At 37.9% G+C, this 20380-nt stretch overlaps 1 protein-coding gene across 2 annotated transcripts in view; it reads right to left on the bottom strand.

Annotated features, from left to right (window-relative positions):
- ADK (adenosine kinase) overlaps positions 1 to 20380 on the bottom strand; it is a 289560-nt gene that overhangs the window by 248318 nt on the left and 20862 nt on the right. For both annotated transcript variants that reach the window (XM_075422902.1, XM_075422903.1), the window contains exon 3: positions 4303 to 4356. In XM_075422902.1, coding sequence (XP_075279017.1) covers positions 4303 to 4356 — 54 coding nt within the window. The remainder of the gene's footprint in view (positions 1 to 4302; positions 4357 to 20380) is intronic.

The following is a 20380-nucleotide window of genomic DNA, read 5'->3' as shown; positions in this document are numbered from 1 at the left end:
AATTCTGAGAATTAAGAATAGGGGCAACTCTTGTAAAAGGACTATACAAAGGGTCAGGATAAATATTTCCATTTTTCTTTGAGTTTATATTTATTGTTTTAAGAAAGGGAAAAATATATGTAACATTAAGGCCTCACCAACCTTATTATGCCCAAGTTTCCCCAGTAGTCTTGCAGGATGGAATTCTTTTTTTCCTCTCCTCAGAGTTACAGGGGATTACTTGGGTCAGAGAAAGTAGGAAACATCTCCAGGACATCTCTTCAGCCACATATGGATGTTTACCTTGTAAAACACCTGCGCAGACTGAAGGTACTACTGTTTCCCCAGCTTTGTTATTCTTGCTGTAGAATAACAACCTCACCAGTGAAAACAAACATGATTTCGCATCTGATTCACAACAACATTGGCATAATTCGTTTGATCATCAGTTAAGATGGTTTGAACTAATCTGCTAATTTTACGTGGAAGCAGGCTAAGAAGCCTCCGCACATCCCACTCCCTGGCTGAGCTGCAGGACAGTAACGTCCACCTTGTGTGCCTTCAAGAGTTGACTGGGGCAAAGGGGGTAGGTGTTTCCAGCTGAATTCTGAAAAGAACATATATATATGCACCAACTTACAACTTCAGTGCTAACAAATTCGTTTAAGATAAAGTATAGACTCAAGAAAAGACAAAATTTTAAAAGGCTGCTACAGTCACAGTGAATTGGAAGCGGGGGGGGGGGGAGGGGGGGGGGAAGGTGATCTTTCATACCTTAGCTCTTAAAATAGAAGTTAAGTACGATGCCATGCCTGTAAACCAACTCCGGTCTTTCTTAGCGGTTCTACTTATCTCTCTAGATAACTAAGATTCAAGGACAACAGGATCAAGCCAAGTCAGGGTGTAGCTGGCCCGATTACCTTTGCAGATCAGGCATTCATAACCAAACAAAATTTACTTTTTTGTGAAGAACAGCTGCATAGAAGTAATCTCTCAGAAACTGAAGGGCATCTGACAGTCAGAGAAATCATTCTGATACTATTCGATGAAGAATGCCAGAAGAAGTCTTCTTTACTAGGTAAGTCAACAAAAAAGCTGCTGACATTTCAAGGACTAAGATAAAGTATTTTAAGCAGGGGGATTTTGGCACTGAACAGGAACACACAGAGTCAAACTTTATTTGTATTTGACTTAAAAACATTAGGAGAAGTTCAATAGAACATCTGAGTTATAAGGGCACTGAACCCAAGAATAAGTTTATAACTAAATCAGCAACATTACCCTAGTGCTAAGCAGTCTTGCACCGTCCCCTAGAACTGGCATTTCTTTTAAATATGAAAGCCTATCCAAATATCAGAAAAGTCTAGTGCAGTATCTAACAACTCATCTCTAAGTTAAATCAGAGAATTTAGCTTGAAGGACTGAAAGGGCTCTGAAGTTCTACACTGTTTAATCTGTTCTGTACCTCACAGTTAACGTGCTCAGAGAAGAAGAGCACACCGCATATTAGCAAAGTTCCAAAGGTCTCTCCTGCAACAGTGTGACACCGATCTATGAGAGTTTTTCCCTCGTCAAATATCCAGCAACATTCAAGATGCCAAGGTCAATGGCAAAGGCATGTTCAAACTCTTTCATTAAAACCAACAGCACATAAATCACCTCAGGAGCTACTGTAGTGATAACAATGAAAAACCAATGAAAGGTTCCTGTTGCAGCTGATTTGTGTTGAACTTCAGTTTTACTGAATTTTCTTTATTTAAAGGAGTTCAACTCTCCATTTAAAAATGACTATACTGTAAACATATCAGTAATTCATCTGCAATCAAGTAATAGACAATGTACTTAAAATAAAAAGCTCAGAGGATTTTAGTATGTTTATACTACTTCAAATAAAATACCTCACATCAAAAGCTTCAGTTTAATCAGTATCTCCTGTGCAAATAAAGCTTGTGTACACAGTACAGACCTGTATGTCATTTAACTTCTGTTTAACCCCTCAACATGCTAGTACTTTGAATACTTCTAGCTTCTCTCTTTCAAAATGCTTTAACGCATTTAATGGGTTAATCATAATTACGCTGTCCACAAGAGCTCCGTCATTAGAGAGAATACTCTACATAAAACCAATCCTATCTACCGATCAAAGGCAACTGCTGTTGCCTGTCTTTTGCCTGGAGCTCAAGCAGTGTTCTTGTCACAGGTACATTACCATGATGTACAAGCATAAGTTAAATGTCTTTTCCCATTCTCTGAAAGAACACAGAAATTTTATTTGGTTAGTAATTCAATCACTAAGGCTTTTAGCAAATAATCCTTTTTCCAAAGGAATTAAATCTTTGTTACCAGAATATATTTTTACTGTTTCAAATCTATGACCTTACTAAGAAATATCCGAACTTCCAACATGGGGAAACCTGACAGCTATACATATCAATTCATCTGAAACAGTTACCTCACCTTACACATGGACAAACTGTTTAAGCCTTTTGGGGGTACTACGAAGTAATGTAAAATAGCACTAGTGTAATAATGGAAACAGATAATTCTTGTGCAAGAGCTGCAAGTTCAAAATAGAAAAGGAAAAAAAAGGTGTTTTTCTGTTATATAAGCATTCAGCTGCACACAAAAGGTATCAGAATCCCCACTATCACTATCCTTAAAAGGAAGAAATGCGTAAGTAATCCTAAAAATCTGTATCTTGTTTGGAAATACGACTTCTAGATAAATATTCCCCTAGTCATCACAGAGAAGACACTGAATACAATTATGTAAGGGCTGACAAGTGAAGCATTTTTTACAGTTTTTCATACCACCTAACTATCTTAAAAAAAAAAAGCAGATACATAATACAGATTTGAGAAATGGTAAAGACGACATTCACATAGAATGTTTTTCAGGCAGCTCATGGAGAACAGTGAGTAAGGCAAGCAGAAAAGTGGAGTTCATGCACTGAGTATAGCTCTTCAGCCAGCTGTATTAATGTGCAGGAATTAAAAACAGCAGTAGTAAGAGACAATTACTTCACATAATAGAGAGCTTTAAGAACATGAGAACTTTTAAACTAAATTCTGAAATAAAAAGTATTATATTATTGCCTTTATGTAACCTGCATGCTTACTCATACAAATGAGCAGGAATGTGCCAGCTGTGCCATCTTTTATTTAGTGAGTACTTTCCTCCCATTTAATATACTAACACTTGACTGAACTGATCAGTCATCACAAAGCACACCAAGCTCTAATAAGTCCCCCTCCACTTTTAAAGCATGCATACAGTTCAAAAGTCAGTAAACTTGGACAACTTCACTATCGGTTTTAAAAGCTACCATAATTTAAGAAAAGGTTTCAAGGCCAGGCATAGAAACTCAGAATCCCCCTCCCCCACATCTAGATAATAGGCAGACAATACCTACCAGTCTCATTACTTCGCATTTTGCAAATATATATACACAGTAACCAGTATTTGCTTTCAACTCAATTGTAGAGCTTTTGTATTTTAGTACATAGTGTGCCAAAATAAAAAAAAATAAAGGTCATTTAGCCTAAACATGGAAGATTATCTAAAATCAGAATAATTTTGAACTTCAAGCTTCTTTGGGTTGGGCATGTCTTGAACGAAGGAGCAAAATAATTGAATATAATGTTCTTGCAATGTTTGATTAAGCTTCCTACGGCTACTTCTCCAGCAAGACAAAAGAACGATCCATTCAACAATGGATCAAATTTTTTCCCCAGGAACAAGGGTTCTTAGGTTACAAAAATCGGATCAGCCAGAACAAGCAAAATTTCAGTACAACTGACTGGGCAGTGGTGACTCTTAGCTGCATTCCACACCACAGCCCAACTCTGTTGGTGAGAAATTGCGAAGGTGGGAATGACCATGATCTCACACAAGTAGGCAAATTAAAATAATGAGTCAACACTGAAGTTGAAAAAAAAAGAAAAAAAAAAAATCTTTCTTTTTCATTTCTGCCAGGTATAAACAAACACTTTACACAGACAGACAGCAAGCAAGCAGTAGCTGTTAGCGTAATCACGGTCAGACATAAGACATCAACTAGCATGAATGCTGAGACATTTAAATTGCACACGTATTAACTGCAGTTAATAAAAGAATTTTTAAAACAAATCAATAAAGAAATGTTTAAAGCTTTTTTTGAAACAGTTTTCAAACAAGTTGTGTAATTTACAGCAGACAATACTGAAGAGCAGAAGCTATTTATGAGAACACAAAATTTTTGCTTCAGGTCTTTAATAAGATATGTACGTACATAGAAAAGTAAATACATATAACATACATGTAAACCACCATAAAAGAGCTTACAGTTCTTTGTGCTTCTCCTCTGCCAAAATTTGGTCATTTGGCTTCAGCCCATACCTTGAAAAGAAACACAAAACACAAGCAGTCATTCCTTTGAGAATATAGCCATAAAATATAGTTTTATAGTTTCAAACTGGCAAATGCTTAAACTTTGTAATATTTGTTGATTCAGGTACCTCAGGCATTGCAATGACAGCAAAGTTTTCTAAAAAATTTATGACATTTTTAGTAAAGATCACACAAAAATTTTGCTTTATATCACAGCTTCAAATTATATCAGATACTTTGGCTTGCTATATATCCAAAATCCTTGCACTTCATAGCATAAACTAGACATTGATCTTTTAATTTGGACCTGATGAAACGTGACAGTGAGGAATACAGACAATGCAAACACTAAAACTGGCTATAGTGTTTCCCCCTGCACGAAGTGAAACTATGACAATCAATACCAAAAACAACCTATACACTATACAACCAAAATACACTTTAACAACAAGCTATTTAAGAAAACTTCTGCAGTCCATACAAACAACCTCTGATGAAAGTGAGGCCTTGAGAGAAAGAAACTTTTTTGCCAGCTTAACCTCCTAGGCAATTTTACCAAGCAGGGTGCCTGCACTGCCTGAATCAGAGGGGAAAAAGGAGCCCAGGCTGCCCCAGCCCAGGCTGCTACTCATCATGCTGCTGGCTGCACTGCCGCTCACCTTGGAAAACCTTCAAGAAGTGACTGCACTTCTGTTCTGCCTCAGAGCAAAATCTTTTGCCATCTCAAAATATTCCACAAATTTAACTGCTATGGTTTTCAGTGGAGCTTGGTTTTTTGGGTTTTGGGGTTTTTCTCGGTTGATTGGTTTGTAACACAGTTATACGTAACGCAAGCAGCTAAAAGTCAAGTGTCCATTTGATAATTCTGCAACCAGCTAACTGCTCACACTGCAGACGGTTCCTACTGTCTCGTCACCCTCTGTTTTTGTTCCTTGTTCCAGTCAACTGCAGAACCATAAATTACTCCTCCTGAGGAAAGATTCTGGTCAACCACCAACTACAATCAAGCTATCTTGCAAACTGATTTTTATTTCAGATAAACAGATAAAATCTATGTCCTCTATTTCTGATGATACTTCCCGAAACTTGTTTTTTTCGGCATCCATTTAAAATGCAAGCATCAATCCCAGACACATTCTCAAGCTCACTAGTGCTGCATTCAAACATACAAGACACCGACTGATTGACCCATTTTTCTTGTTTACATATGCAGAAACTGCCTTAGGTTATTCACCATAGTATCACACTGACTTGCATCCATTTATCCACTTTGCTGCTAAATCCTTCATGGAGTCACTTCTAATCAGGATGCGGTGGAATCCATCCACATCCTCCTTCTAAATGCAGGGTTTGCATTTGACTCTCTTAGCGAGCAGACTACACTGTAACACATCATTCAATAACAGATTCAGGTCACTTGGTTTAATTGCCAAGTCTTCTTTATAGTTTACCCTCCTGTTGGTCTTCAAGCCACAAACTTTAACTGTTGTGATCTTGTGTTTACTTCCAAAATCAATGCTTTCTGTAGTGAACAGTATCAGGCTCTTTTTCTTTAACGAAAAAGGGTCTAGCTCAATACCAGCCTCTTCACAATGCTGCTACACCTTCCCGATATCTCTGCCTGTCATGTCTTAATACACATTTTACTGACAGCAAATACTCATACATCAGAGAAAAAACAAAGTGCTACCAGGAAATTCTAAAAGTAACATCTTCCAGAAGTCAAAGGACACTCACTCTTCCTATGCAACTTGTAATCTTACTTAAAATGAAATCAGGCCATTTGTTAAAAGGATTCATCTGTCATAGACAGATATATCCTTGGCTAATACGCAATCTATTTTGTAAATGGAGATAATTTTGCCCATTAGAAAATATATCTGCCTTAAGTCACAACCATTCGTCACTAAAAATAACACTGCATGCTTCTTCTCTGACCAGAAATCAGACTACTTTAGCTAGAACTGAATTTTATCTGCTGAGGATATAGAAATAATTTCCATAATACTTGAGCTTTTTAAAGCTTCCAGATTCCTCGCTCTTTCACTTTTTTTTAAAATCACAATTTAACTCCCACAGTTATTTAAAGGAAAAAACCCAAATAAAACCCTTCACTACTCACTCAGACTAGTAAGTCAGCTACAACGAAACCGCGTACCATAACGGGAATGCTGTCCAACAGATGCGGGATTTTGCCTTGGGTCTGTCACTGACATACCACAGAGGGGTGCATGAGGGACACAGTTGCTACCCCTGAAGTTTGCAGAACGGGTCCTTTGGTGAGCCTTGGCTTACCTAATATTTTTCACCACCATCCCATTCTTTCACGAGGAAAATGGCATTTTTCAAATATTCTTCCTTGTCACCTAAAGACATTGCTTTGATAGCAACTTGTCAAAGAAAATTTCCCCACAAAGGGACATGCTTGTAGAGTTCAAACTTTTATTAGTACTTTATACATTAAGACCTGATGCATATTATATTTCATTCACAGCCGCTAAAGTATTTAATAAATTTAAATGTGCAACTAGCACAGTGAACAGCTTACATAATATTTCCCAACATGTGTTTCGTAGGCAAGATTGATAAGCACCAGTTGGCTCTTCCTAACTGATGAAGGTTAGGTTTGAGACAGTTTCTCCACAAAACATTTTAGGAGCCAAGGATTCTCAACACAAAATTGAAGCTAAAGATACACAGCTGAAAGACTTCAAACCATCTAAGCAACCAGAACATACTGTACACGCATTACACATTCAAATGCCTGGTATTAAACTAGTAAGTAGAAGAGAAGCAAATACGCTGTGGAAGTGGGCAAAGGACCCGAAGGGACCACAATTTCACTTTTTCCTATTTTCTGCCCTGCGAAAGTCAAAATTCAACACATCCTAGCATGTTCAGTAATGATTATTCTTTTCAACTATCCAGTACCAAACTGTGATACAGTTTCAAAATGTTAACAGTCTTTTTATCACTGCTCAAGACCCTATTGCAAAAAAAGGACCCAAGAATAAAAATACGCAAGGGCCCACAGCAAGCTTGTAGGTAAGCGTCAAAACAAACCACGGTACATTTCAAAAATGGTACTTCTCAACACTTTGATATGCCCGTCACAGACATTTAATCTGCTGGAAGCGCAGCCCGCGTTGCAGCCGCTCCCTTCGACAGGGCAGCTACACCCCTTCATGCCGAGGGACAGAAGCAGCACCCCGGCTGCAGCCGTTATCACGCTGCACAGCCGCGTATCGACACCGCACCGGTGCAGCTGCCCGCCCCGATACGCACAGCCCCGCCGCTGCGCACCGTGGCTAACGGCTCCTGGCAGTCCCACAGCCTGTCGTGCGTTGGGCAGAACTTCCCCCTTTGGAAGGCAGCAGCTTTCTCCCCACAACTCGGCTCCTTACGGGATTTCTTAAGCCCCAACACACTTGCTCTAACCTCTAGCTGTCATCACTCCATCACACCCTACACTGATGAAAGCTCAAGCGACCCAGCTGCAGGTAGGAGCTAACAGAGGTCATTATTCTATCCTCCAGCCCCTAACTGCAGCTTAAATGAGAAGTTTCACGCTGCTTTACATTACTCTTCCGTGTCCAGATGATTTTTTTCAAAAACAGTATTCTTTCCAATCTGGTTACAAAAAAGCATGTTTAGGCATTTAACTTACCAGGACAAGGGAGCAACCTAATTCCGCCCTATGTTTCATCAAGAAACAAAGGCCCAACTGGAATTCACACTCCGGAAAAGCCCCTCTCTGTCCATCGACTACACTGGACATACCGACGCAAGATGTATAAATTGGCCTGCTGAGCAAGGAGATTTGAATGCCTCCCATTAGCACCTAATCCCGCAACTTCAGAACAGTAGCAAACTGGGGACATCTTTCAACAAGAAAATCTTGAAATAATTTAATTGTAACGATCAAGGATGTTTTCAACTTCCCAAGACAAAGCTTGCCTGGACCTCCCAGTCTTTTTTCCTTATTTGTTTACTGTAATCAATAACTCTACCAGAACTCAGATCTGAACTTCATGTTATTTTCTTCCTCTCTAACTGTTGTTTCCAGAACCAAATTTTAGGTACATGCAGATACATACATAATACCAAACTTCACTCCTAAAACCTTACTATAAATTCACAACTACATTAAACTTCATTATCTTCCCTTTCACAGGCCTGAAAATAAAGTAGCACAGGCCCAGACTACGAGATTACTGCAGGCATTTTGAGGACAGATATTATACAGAGCCAAAATGGCATTAAGAAAATTTGGCTGTACATACAGCTAAATATACTCTTATCAAAACAATGCCGAGGCCACTTGGAAGAGTTTTACTGTGTCTAACAGCTAGAGGCACAACTCTGACCAACACGTTCTACTTGGTTACAGTGCTACAAAGTACCACAATGAAGCCAGGATACTCTTCTCCTCTTGCACATATATGACTTCCCTAGCCCTCCCCTACAAGTCCATCATCTCAATTTCAGTTTTTGCAGAAATGTAACATTTTTATTAAATGTCAGCTTTTCATTTTTTAAGCAGAGTAGAACATGTAAGTTCAGCTCTGACTTGTGCAATGCATTTTAAAGATCCTCCTAAAATGGTAATCCTATGATTCAATGCTTTTTTATTTCCTAGCTCCTAATGAGAGAGTATGAAAATTAATGTGCTTGGACTGTAGTCAGCGTTTTTACAATAACTCTCTTATTGCAACAGAGCGCCATACGGCATGGTTCCCTGCAGGCAGCATCCAACTTTACAAAGCCTTAACCAAATTAAATAGAAACACAGCCCACGCTAAATATGCACTGGTGAAAAAAAAAAAAAAAAAGGCAAATTAATATCAAGTTCAGATCTGCTCTACGAACAAGAGTTTCCTGAAAAGCTGGTAAAACTCACCTGTCCTAAGGCCCAAAATAAAAACTGATGATGAGCAAACAGGTTTAAAAAATTGCAATAAATCTCCATAGCTTCAAAACTAATTCATCTTACAAAATTTCTGACTTGAATCAACCAACCCAAGCAAAAACCTATCTAGAAACAATAGCTAAAAATTGCAGAGAGAAAACTAAAAATCAGCACAGCCACTTGGGCCAGAAGAGCCAAGACAGAATCTCCATCATGCAGACTACCCAGAAACAAAGAGGTACACAAAACCGCATACATATCAGCGTAATATTTTCATCAATATTTTCAAGAATACTTGTAAAGGAACAAGACACTAGAGATAAAAGATTTTTTTTGCATTAACCATCAATATGAGTAGTCAGCATAAAAGCAGATTAAAACCGTTTCAGAAATACAAAGCTGCGACAGTAAAGCACCCTAGGAAGCGCCAAACACATACCTGTGTGCACATTCCTCTGCCTTGTTTGACGTACAAATAAATAGGAACTTTTTGCCACAGTACATGGCTCCAACTAAACTTGCTCCCCTTTAAATGCACTTGGGCTTTGCTGTTCTATAAGCTTATTGTACTTGACATGCTTTGCTGCAGTTACTGTTTTAGGTACTTCACAGACTGATTAAAAATGGAATGTAGGAAAGGGTAGATTTCCAACATGTTCTTTGAACTTTGGAGAAAAGTCATCAAAAAAAGAAACAGAGAGCGATTTCTCTGTTCTCGGTCAGAGGCCTAAAGCATGTTGGTTGAATTAACTGGACAAGACAAGCAGAATTTATGCTGTGCTATGCTACGCTTCATCAATAAAAGACAAGACCTTTAAGACAGAGCTCTGCAGAAGCATTTCTTGATCAATTTTCAACAAAGCCATTAAGAAACGTTAAGGTCTTCAGTGTAGTCTTCTTGTATATCAGATTAATCTAAAGTTTCCATAAGAATGATTCAGCAACTATGTTGCTTCAACTTTCAAGTGATGTTAAGGCTACTTTCACTGCTGTAAAAAAAGAAACACAGTCCTTTTTCTGTTGGTGTTTCTTAATTATTAATCTTGTAAAAACTGGGACAACCGGCCTGAGGGACATTGGTGCTCACATGTCCTTTTTCAGACTGCACTGACTGCCTTCTACCAAACACAGTTAACATCCCACAAGATCTTTCAGGTCAGAAACACAGCCATGTGTGAACCTGCTACAACAGTGCATCCTCATGAGCATTTACAGACCAATGCACACAGCAAGCCCAAGAGAAGCTCCCAAAATACTTCTAACACATCAGATTCATGGGGGATGGGTATAGAAGGTCAGCCTGTTTCTCAGCTTCCATCTGCAATTTATCAGAGAGAATGAGTAATGCTGCCATAGCTGCTAAATCCATTTCTTCTGACTTCATCTATACAGAGATCAAAAGACAATTAGTGAATTGCTTTTCCTACAGCAGTAAAATACTACTTAAAGCAAGGCAGTATTTCTGCATTTTTGGCAAGGCTACAGTTGCTTAGAATTTCAGTTAAGTCTAATGTAGCCTTACTCTTCTGATTAGCCTAGTAATCTTTTTCATGTACACAAATATGGAGTGCAAGTACTATGATTGTATTTGTTTGGATCATTACTTTTAGCTTGCTAAGCCAGATTCTAGGAGCCGTGCATTTTCTAAACCAAGATGAAAACAAAAACCCACAACCCAGACCACACCTTATGTATAAATTCAGCAGCCAAATTTATCATGGACCAGATGTAACCAGCTAAACCAAAATTAAAGTTTTGTGTAACTGACACATACATACACCCTAGTCCAAATATTTGTTTTAAGACATTTTCCCCCCCCATTAAAAAAAAAAAAAAAAAAAAAAAAAAAATCAAAAAACAACAAACCCAAACAGTAAAGGGCTTTGATTCATATCCTGGAAGTCTCAGTCTCTTGCCTGACTTGCACTGGTTTTATTCCACCCGTTTAATACATTTGCTTTTTCTTTTTTTTCTCTCTGTACATTCCTCTGTTGCTTTGCAATAGTCTCCCAGCTTCACCAACTGAAAGGCATGACATTCCCCACTCCTTCAGAATTTCTCTCCCATTCCATAACAGGGCAGCTGGTCCCACCTACCTTTTCACTCTCGGCCTCAAATTGACAGCAAATGAGGAACCCCTTCTACATTAATTTCTGGTTTTAATGAGAGCTGATCATCATTCGCTGTCACTTTAGGCTGACCTTGTGCAGCTTAGACAATTTTAGAAAAATTCCTTACTGAGTAGACACTGCTTTGTTGCCAAATACAAAATGCAAGCCCAGAATCTCTTCCTTGAAAAACTGAAAGATGAAAGAATGATTGTATGACAGCAATACAATCCCATAGAAAGCCTGCTTCTAGAAAAACACAAGTTTTGCAAGAGTCCTCTTACACCAACAAAAGAGTAAACTGCTTAACAGACTTCAGACATTCCTTTGGGAAAGTATTAGGGCTATGAGAGAATGTGCACCTCGGACTGACTTCAGCATGGATCAGTGCTAGACCCAACACTATGCCACACGCTTAAGAGTGGTCTAGAGTTAAATACAGTAGCTGCTGATGCAATCCATGGATGACAGCAGACTGGCAAGGGTATGTCGTGACCACAGAATGTTCTAGCAGACAGCAAGATGAACCTGTTCAAACACAGTCACTTCAAAACTGTATTTTGCAGATTGTATTTGACAGATGCAGAGCCAAGCAGATAAATAAAAAGAACAAAAATATGGGCAAGGTAAAGGCATCCCACAGAGCAGTAACTTGGACAGGGGGGAAACCAGGTGTCAATCTGCAACTCACTCAAACCTGAGCTTCCAAATTGTGTCAAACATTGAAGATATCAACGAACTACTTTAATATAGAAAAAGGAAAGAGCAAACAAACAAAAAAATTAGCAAATAAACCCAGAATGAGTGGTCAGCCTACTAATTATTTCATCCCCTTCCATGTTTAAACAGAAAACCAAGTAGCTAAAATGTTTAGCTCGGGAAGAAGAAATGTAGGTAGGAGTAAAACACGCACTAGTGGTAATGGAACTGAGACAAGAAAAAACAGCGACAGAAGGTTAAGATACTTCTGTCCGAAGACTGTTGAAAATAAATTACTTTATAGTTACCACTGACAAAGAATCCAGTCCAGCTGGGAAAGAGCATGTAGCATTGTCCTGGCAGAGAACTACGCTGCTTAACAAAATAAAAGCAGCTGCTTACGTAAAAGTCTAAGTACAACTCAAATGACAGATATTGGCTATTACATTTATTAAAAAATTCCAGACTTTAAACAGTGCTACTGGAACAGAAATGTCAGGGCTGAGAGACTGAAGGACCATCCTGGAAGACCCATGGAGCAATTTCCGGTCTTCCCATTTTTACCCAGTTATTAGTACCCAGTTCCTGTGCAGCAGCATGACTGGAGTCTTATTTGGCTGCATCACATTCTATGTAAAACTCTGTTTTTTCAGAAAAAAAAAAAAATGGAATTTCTGGGTCAAAATGATCCCAAAAATATTAGCAGAAAGATTTTCTTTTTTCTTCCACAGTACTTATTACAAAAATGAAAGATGGATTTAAATTTCAACACAGAATTAACTTAAAATTACACTCCTGAAATCTAAAAGAAAAAAGAAATACAGTTATTCATGTCCTAAATTAGAAGCATTTTGTTTCTTCATTTTCTTGTATGGATATGATCATTAATTTAAATAAACAATACCAGGTATAGTTTTTCTAACTTCTCTCTCCTCTCCCATCAACATTTTCTTAAATAGCTGTTTCCAAATTCTTCAGTGTAATAAGATAGACTCCTCACTGACAATATGGTTGGAAATCGGGACTTTAATCAGCTACTAATATTGTAAGATAGATTTAAAAAGCTTTTGAAATTGAAGTCAAAACAGTAATAGGTTTAAATGATTAAAAGGGATTGAGAAAGCCAGGAAAGTTCAAAGTCCGTTGATCACCCGACTGTGGAACACTACGATCATTTAATAGGGTCAGCCTTACCACTCTGGACTTAAGTATATAGTAGTGGCCTTGTCAAAACAGTTTTCTTAATTATACTCTAGTAAGCTAAAAATTTAAGACATCTAAACACTTCTGGCATACAGCTAACGAAAAACATTTTTTCACTAGTAATATTTGAAACAGCTGACTGCAAGCACCTTTTAAAACGCTGTACACACTGTACATTTTTTCAGAAACTGGTACTCTGAATTCTATACTCATTACACTGGTAGAAGTACACTTGGATGACCTTTAGTAACTTCATCAAGGAATAAAATATTAACTCAATTTGTGCAGAACTGTATGTGTTCTGCTTACAGACTGAACTGTCTAACATTCTTCTAATATTATTCCTTTGAGCCTCCAATATTTAAAATATTTCTTAGTCGTATCAGTCATTTTGCATTGTTTCTGTTATGAAATTATAACCTAACCTTTACATACCAATTTTCTTTGAGGAGAAATAAACATTGGTTTGTTGTTGAATTCATTTTTGACTATAAACACAAACCAGCTTTCACAACCTTGCACTAAAATTTCATTTGCATAAAAACTTACCAAAAAAACCCAACAAAACTAACACATACGTAATCCAAACAGTAATAAACTGAAGGGTTTCTGTTCTCTTCCTAGTCATCCATGATTACTTGCTTTTATCACTTTAAAATTTATTGTTCTGATCAACCTTTACCAGTTGTACAACAGATCCTGTCAGCACTAGCACTGAAATTCCCCAAATACCTCGCTGCTGTATAAGTAGCTCTGCTTTGAGAGGGAAATTGTAATAAAATACCAGTCAGCAAAGGCAGAGTAGTGTGGTTGTGGACGCAGCCCTGAGATCCTCTTGCCTAGATTTATAGATTATTTTCATGATTTCTCCTAAATAAAGACCTCTGTATGCCATATGTGAATAGCACTGCCAGCTACTTGACTGAGCTTCTTTACGCTTGAAAACGAATCCTATATCATTTCTTCTAAAGAGAAAGCAGACTTGTAAAGCAACATGCTTTAGGTGTCAGGATGAAGTTCAATAAGCTCTACTTCTACAATAATATACAGTTTAATACTCTGGACAATCTAACAAAGGCAGTAACATTCCACTGTTGCAAACATAAAGCAACAGTGTTAGGCTCCATCAACACGCAATACACTTCATAACTGAATTACAGCTTTGTCCCCATACTAGTTCTGTTCTGCCTCCATCTCTAAAAGAAACAATGAAAACAGAATCCCCAAAATACAATTATTTTAATATCTCCAGTACAAAGAAAGAAATGACACATTAATAAAAATCAATTAAGATGCAGCAAAAGAAAATTATTCTCCAGTGAGGAACTCATAAACCACAAAGCCAGCCCAGAATATTACTTCCAAGTAATAAAATCCTCCAAAAGGAGGATACTGGAAATATTGAGGCTGAATGGAATCTTGATTGATGTCAAACACTTTATTGTTTTAAAAATGCTAAGAATTGACCTTTTCATCATTCATAGCAACGCAGAGAGAAAGACTGGTGGATCATATTTAATGCAAAATGCATTGCTCCATTTAGAAATCACAAGGAAACTACCAGCGAGTCTTACACACCAGTTGAAACTACTTCTTAATTATTTTAAAAAATAAATATATAGTCAAAGTAGTATTCCATTTTCCTGTTATACAACTTTATCGATGTCTTTTGTTTATGACAGGCTAGACAAAAGTACCAATTCCATACTATTACTGCAACCTAAATGAGTCTTCATGCTGCCTAAAAGCTAGATCTCTTCCGTCATCTGCCTCTGCACCTGAGCACTTGTTATAGGACAGTTGAGCTTACAGAAACTTAGAGAGCCGTCAGGGCATTTGTGTGCCTTAATTTACCTTCTATAAAAATGATTATTACTGCTAACTGGAACAAACGGCAAGCTACAGACAAACCTTGCCGCTACTGCGAAATTCCAGCCATTCTGAAAGAACTCACACAAGCCACTGAAGGCATTAGCTTTATTGGAAAAAAGTATCATATGGAAAATAGCAGAGAAGGTTTCTTTCTGCACTGAAAATTTTAATTTCACGTAAAAACTGAAGGAGCAATACCAAGATGGAGATTCAGGGAAGAGCTCTTGAGAGATAAACTTGTTCTGCTACCGCTACAGGATCAGACATACCCAGAACAGCAATTACTGCTTCTGGGAAGAACTGTCCCTCCCTTTCGCCTCTAGCCATAGCCACTGCTTTGCATCTTCACGCTTCACCCACAGTGGCAGCTGCAACATCAAGCCCAGACATCCAAGTCTCTGGCAGAAGCAAAAGGGACTGAGGTATTTGGACGGTTTCTGCCCTTTACAGAAGAGCTTCCCGCTTTGGCTGAGTAACAGTTTCGTCCCAGGGCTGGCTGCAGAAAAAGGTGTTTCGAGCATTTCTAATTTTGTGAGTGAGCAGAAATTTGAAATTTAATATCCTCCTAATTGTAAAGTTGCCAGGCTTCTTTTAACTATTTGCCCCAACTTACATACAAGACTTCAAATTACCTACTTTTGAAAACAAGTCAACTACACCTCAGATGTTCTTGGCTAAAGCAGGAATTTGTAGTTGGTCCTTTCAAAACAATCAAAAGCTAGCAATTACTAAAGCAACTTACTCATCTTAACTAATTTGGTATTTGAATGGTGGAATCTGTTGATAAAACTGTACCGTTTACCTTAGCTCATATATGCCAGCCATGTTCCTAGCACAAAAGCTGCTAAAGAAAGAAGTCAGGGATTTCGCACAGGCTAACTTTTGCAAAGGTGGTAAGACTAGCATTTTTCCCCCCTAAAGTAAATAACATAGCTAATTCCCAGCCCACAATCCTCTGAAATTTGACTTCCAACAACTCTGAGCTTGTGGAATTGCGATCTAGATTAAAAATACTACATACATTGAAACTGAAACCATGTTTAATCAAGATACACATCCATGCGCTTTACCTAATGGAGATCAACTAAAAGCTGTGTTCTGTTTAGTGCTTTAGTTGCAGTTTAGTTGCTGCTGTACTGTAAAATCACAAGCACAATTCAAAACCAAAATAGCTTCAATGAAATACAGTGGAACACACTCTTGCGAAAATGAAGTTATAGCAACCAAATTTGGGGGAAAGTCTTCGGTCTCTTTTCCACACTGCAACTCTACCAAAAAAGCTCCCAAGAGACACATGAGATTCTGGAACACTTTGCCTCTTCTACTGGAAGGCCATGGAAATCTAAATCTTTGAAATCAAAAGATTTACATTGTAACTACTTGTCTTGAAAAAGAACTGATAAATTATGCCAGCTTGAAGCCACATAGGAGACACTGGGACTGAAACACCTGCACCACCACGTACCATTTGTTTTCCTAACAACATCATATCCATAGTTGAGACTGCGTGCCACCTTTGTTTGGAGGGGTCAGGCACTGAAATTTGGTCACAGTTTCACTTCTCATGAAGGAAGACAACTGTACGCTTCCCAGCTAGAGCGACAGCATGATTCTGCAGTGATCTTTATCGCCTATCTTCCTACCAACGGGAAGTTCCTGCTGCCTAAAAAGAATAAAATCCAGCCTCAACACTAAAATAGCCTCAGCAATACAAAGATTAAAAAAACGTCCATGACAGTATTTGTGTTTCTGTAACTTCCTGCTACTGTTCACTTGTTACAGCTTGTCATATTAGGCAGTCATATGCTCCCCTTTACACTTTGCCATTTGCATCTCAGATTCTTGCACTGAAATTTAATCGCTGCTGCTGTCACTTCACAACATGGGAAAAAATGCAAGAAAAAAAAAAAATCACTGGAGCAAGATGGAAAAATAATCACACAAAATTGTTTAGCCATAGCTCCCTAGTCATCATCTGATAATAAGACAGACAAACTCACAAGTTTAAAGTAGAACTAAAAAAAAATGAAAGATAATTTCTATGTTCAAAATAATTCATGCAGCTTGCAAAAACACAGAGCTTTTCTAAGTGCAATTTTTGAGTTGTCCTAACCCAAAGCATTCTATGATTCTATGATATCGCATTATTTTATAGGATTTGGCACAGGTTCAAAATAAGAATCTAATAGCATAAACACCACAAACATCTGCACCATTGACCGATGAACTCCTAACTGAATCTCATTATAATTAAAAGAAAAAAAAGAACACAGACCACTTTCACTGCAATATCCTACTATCCTATTAAAGGGGAGAACCAAGCATTTGTGAAATGAAAGATCTTCGTCCCCAGCTCTGCATCTAATCTGAACAATTTAGGGAACTGCAGGCTTCATGACATCCTGAAGTGTGCAACAGTGATTGGTCTCCAGTAACTTGGAGCACCGACGGTTCTGCCCTGACAAAAAGTAAAGCAGCACTCAGACAGCTGGTTTACCCTTCTGCAGCCCTTGACTACGGGAAAACAAGAACACCAGTAATTAAGAGGAAGACGGGCTGCCTCTGCCCTCTCCCTATGGCTCCAGCAGAGACCGCAGGTCTGACCCGCCAGCAAGGAACAGGACAAGACAAGGCAAAGCACAGAGCAGGCCTGGACGTGGTTATGTGATGACACAGAGCACAAGCACAGCATCGGGGAGCAATGGCAGCAGAAGCACCTCAGAACTCGGGCTACATTTAACAGGAACACCGACGTGGTATTTCTACATTGTTCAGGAATAGCAAGTTACTAAAAAGAAATGTTAAAATTAGTATTTAATTTAAAAGAAGGACAGAATCCCTCTCATCTTGGTACGTGTAACTTGGGAAGAAAAGCTACTGAGATTACAAATTGGCTGACCCGAATGAAGCAAAAAAAAAAAAAAAAAAAAAGAAATTGAGCAGTAATGAGCATTATAATTTACTTAAATAACTATTTTTTTAAAAACTTAAGTTTTTAAAAAGCTGAAGCTATTCCAACCACTTCAAAATGCTATCATTAAAAAGTCATCTTTTCTAAAAGAGGACAGATCAATTTCATCTACAGTAAAAAAAAAAGAGAACATGACAAACAATTGTTAATTTTTGACTGGACCTCTCTATTCTTTGATTCACAAGTGATCAAACTGTTTCACTATATTACTACAGTAACTAGAAAAAATAAATCTACCCTTTCCTATGCTGTTAGAAATTTTGGGTTGGAGAAGCAGGATGGGAATGGAAAGCAGTATTAAAATCGCATCTTATTACCCTGTAATTAAAATGAATGCCTGCAACCATACCCAGGACATGAATCACAATTTTTATCTACTGTATTCTACATAAAAATCAATCTTGTAATGGTGCAATCAGGAAACTCCAAGATTAAAAGTTTTTCAGTACAAACAGCAAACACCACTTTCAAAGACAAAGTTTCACCATCTAGTTTTGGCTCAACTCCAGTTTTCTACTGAGAAACCCAGCTTTTTCCATCAAAGACATCTTCAGTAAGGGTCTTTTCATTTAATATTATTGCCTAGTTAAAAACAGAGACACTTAATTCATAGAGCTCTTTCACTTAAAGTTCCTTGTTTGCATTGAGGAGGCAAATGGAACCCAGTATTTCATCATTCGCCTTGTAACGCAACTCCCAAAGTTTTGCTAAACAAACTTTTACTTGGGAGTGAAGGGAAAATAGACATAAGCTCTGTGTGTGTGTGTGCATCAGTGTCATGTGTCTCAAGGTTCTTCTAAAGAAAACAATTAATCCAAGAACTAGACATGTTCTATTGACATATATTAAATTAGCAAGTTTTCTGGATAAACAGAAAACTAAAACCAAACGAATTTATGATTTGCAGTTTATTGCTAAGCAAGCATTTAAGAAAGTATCTATACAATAAAGAGAAGCGGTAACAAGGAGTGGAATATTTCCTACTCTTGAACACATTACATCCTATTTTACAGGTAAATAAATAGTTACAGTCTCTTCTATAATCATTGCTCAAGCTCAGTACACCCTGAAAACATCACAGCTCCTCATGCAGAACTGACATTGCATAGGGCAGATTTTTCAAATAGCTTTTTCCAAATGGAGCTTAACTAAAATCTTTCATTTAAACTACACATTTAACTAAATGCACTAGGAGAAATTACTAGGCTTGTAGAAAGCTCCAATTACATTGTCACAAATGCTACCAAGTTTCTAGGCACGTTAGTACTGAGAGGACATTTGAGACGGCCATCATTACCTTAAGTTATTTCAAGCAAACACTGAAGTTTTTATAATTCACCAGCAGTCAGATGATATAATTTGGCTCAACAGTTTCAGCAATGTTCTGTGTTCAGACCCTGAGATAAGCTAAGTTGATTTCTGCAGATACAACTCAAAACACAAGGTAATAATAAAATCCTCAGCTGTTCGGCTTCTCTGCCAATGCAACAGATACTTTTAGTAGTGATCTTTCACAAGGATTATCGAAACAATGGAACATTATATAGCAAACTATCTTAAAAAAAACAAACAAAGAAAGAAGGGTAAATTTTCAGGGACAACAAGTTTTAAATCTATTACCATGTACTTTCCATACATTCAGCACTGTACAGACAGGTAACACATTCCCCAACTCAAAGCAACACAAAAACCCGTTAACATGTCCCAGAGGGTTACGAAGCACAAAGTCAAAGCAAACACACTAGGGAAACTGGAAAAGCTGTAAGTTTGGGAGCTTTTTTCCCCAGTTAAATCTGGCAGCAAAGTCCGTATCTGCAGTTTGTGCATTCTGTGATCCTGCAGCCTGCTAGCACAGGATCACTGCTTGTCTTTCTCAGTCTTCAAGCTCACTCCAGCGTGTGTTTTTGGAGAAGGGCTTGTTTTTCATTGAAGCATTAAGACTGTGTTGAAATCTGAGTTGTGTGAACAGACAAAGAATCACTTCTGATTGTGTAAAAGCCATTTAGACACTCAGACACTTTGTGAGAGTTAACTGAGTGAGCAGTGTTTTCATTTTTTGCTATGGGCAGTTACAGAAGCTTCTGTTCGATAAGAACAAAAGTAACAAACTGGAAATGTTGAGAATAACACATGATAGAATGGCTAAAGCCACAGCTATACAGACCAACCTCCATTTAGTGCAAGTAAGCAGATGTTTTTCATCTCAGATGCTTCTCAAACCTTTTCCTAATTTACAATCCAAATTCTCTTAAGAGTGGAAAAAAATATCTA

Source organism: Opisthocomus hoazin, chromosome 6, assembly GCF_030867145.1.
Source record: "Opisthocomus hoazin isolate bOpiHoa1 chromosome 6, bOpiHoa1.hap1, whole genome shotgun sequence".
NCBI lineage: Eukaryota > Metazoa > Chordata > Aves > Opisthocomiformes > Opisthocomidae > Opisthocomus > Opisthocomus hoazin.
The sequence above is the reverse complement of the archived record's forward strand: the minus strand, read 5'-3'. Positions and strand labels throughout refer to the sequence as shown.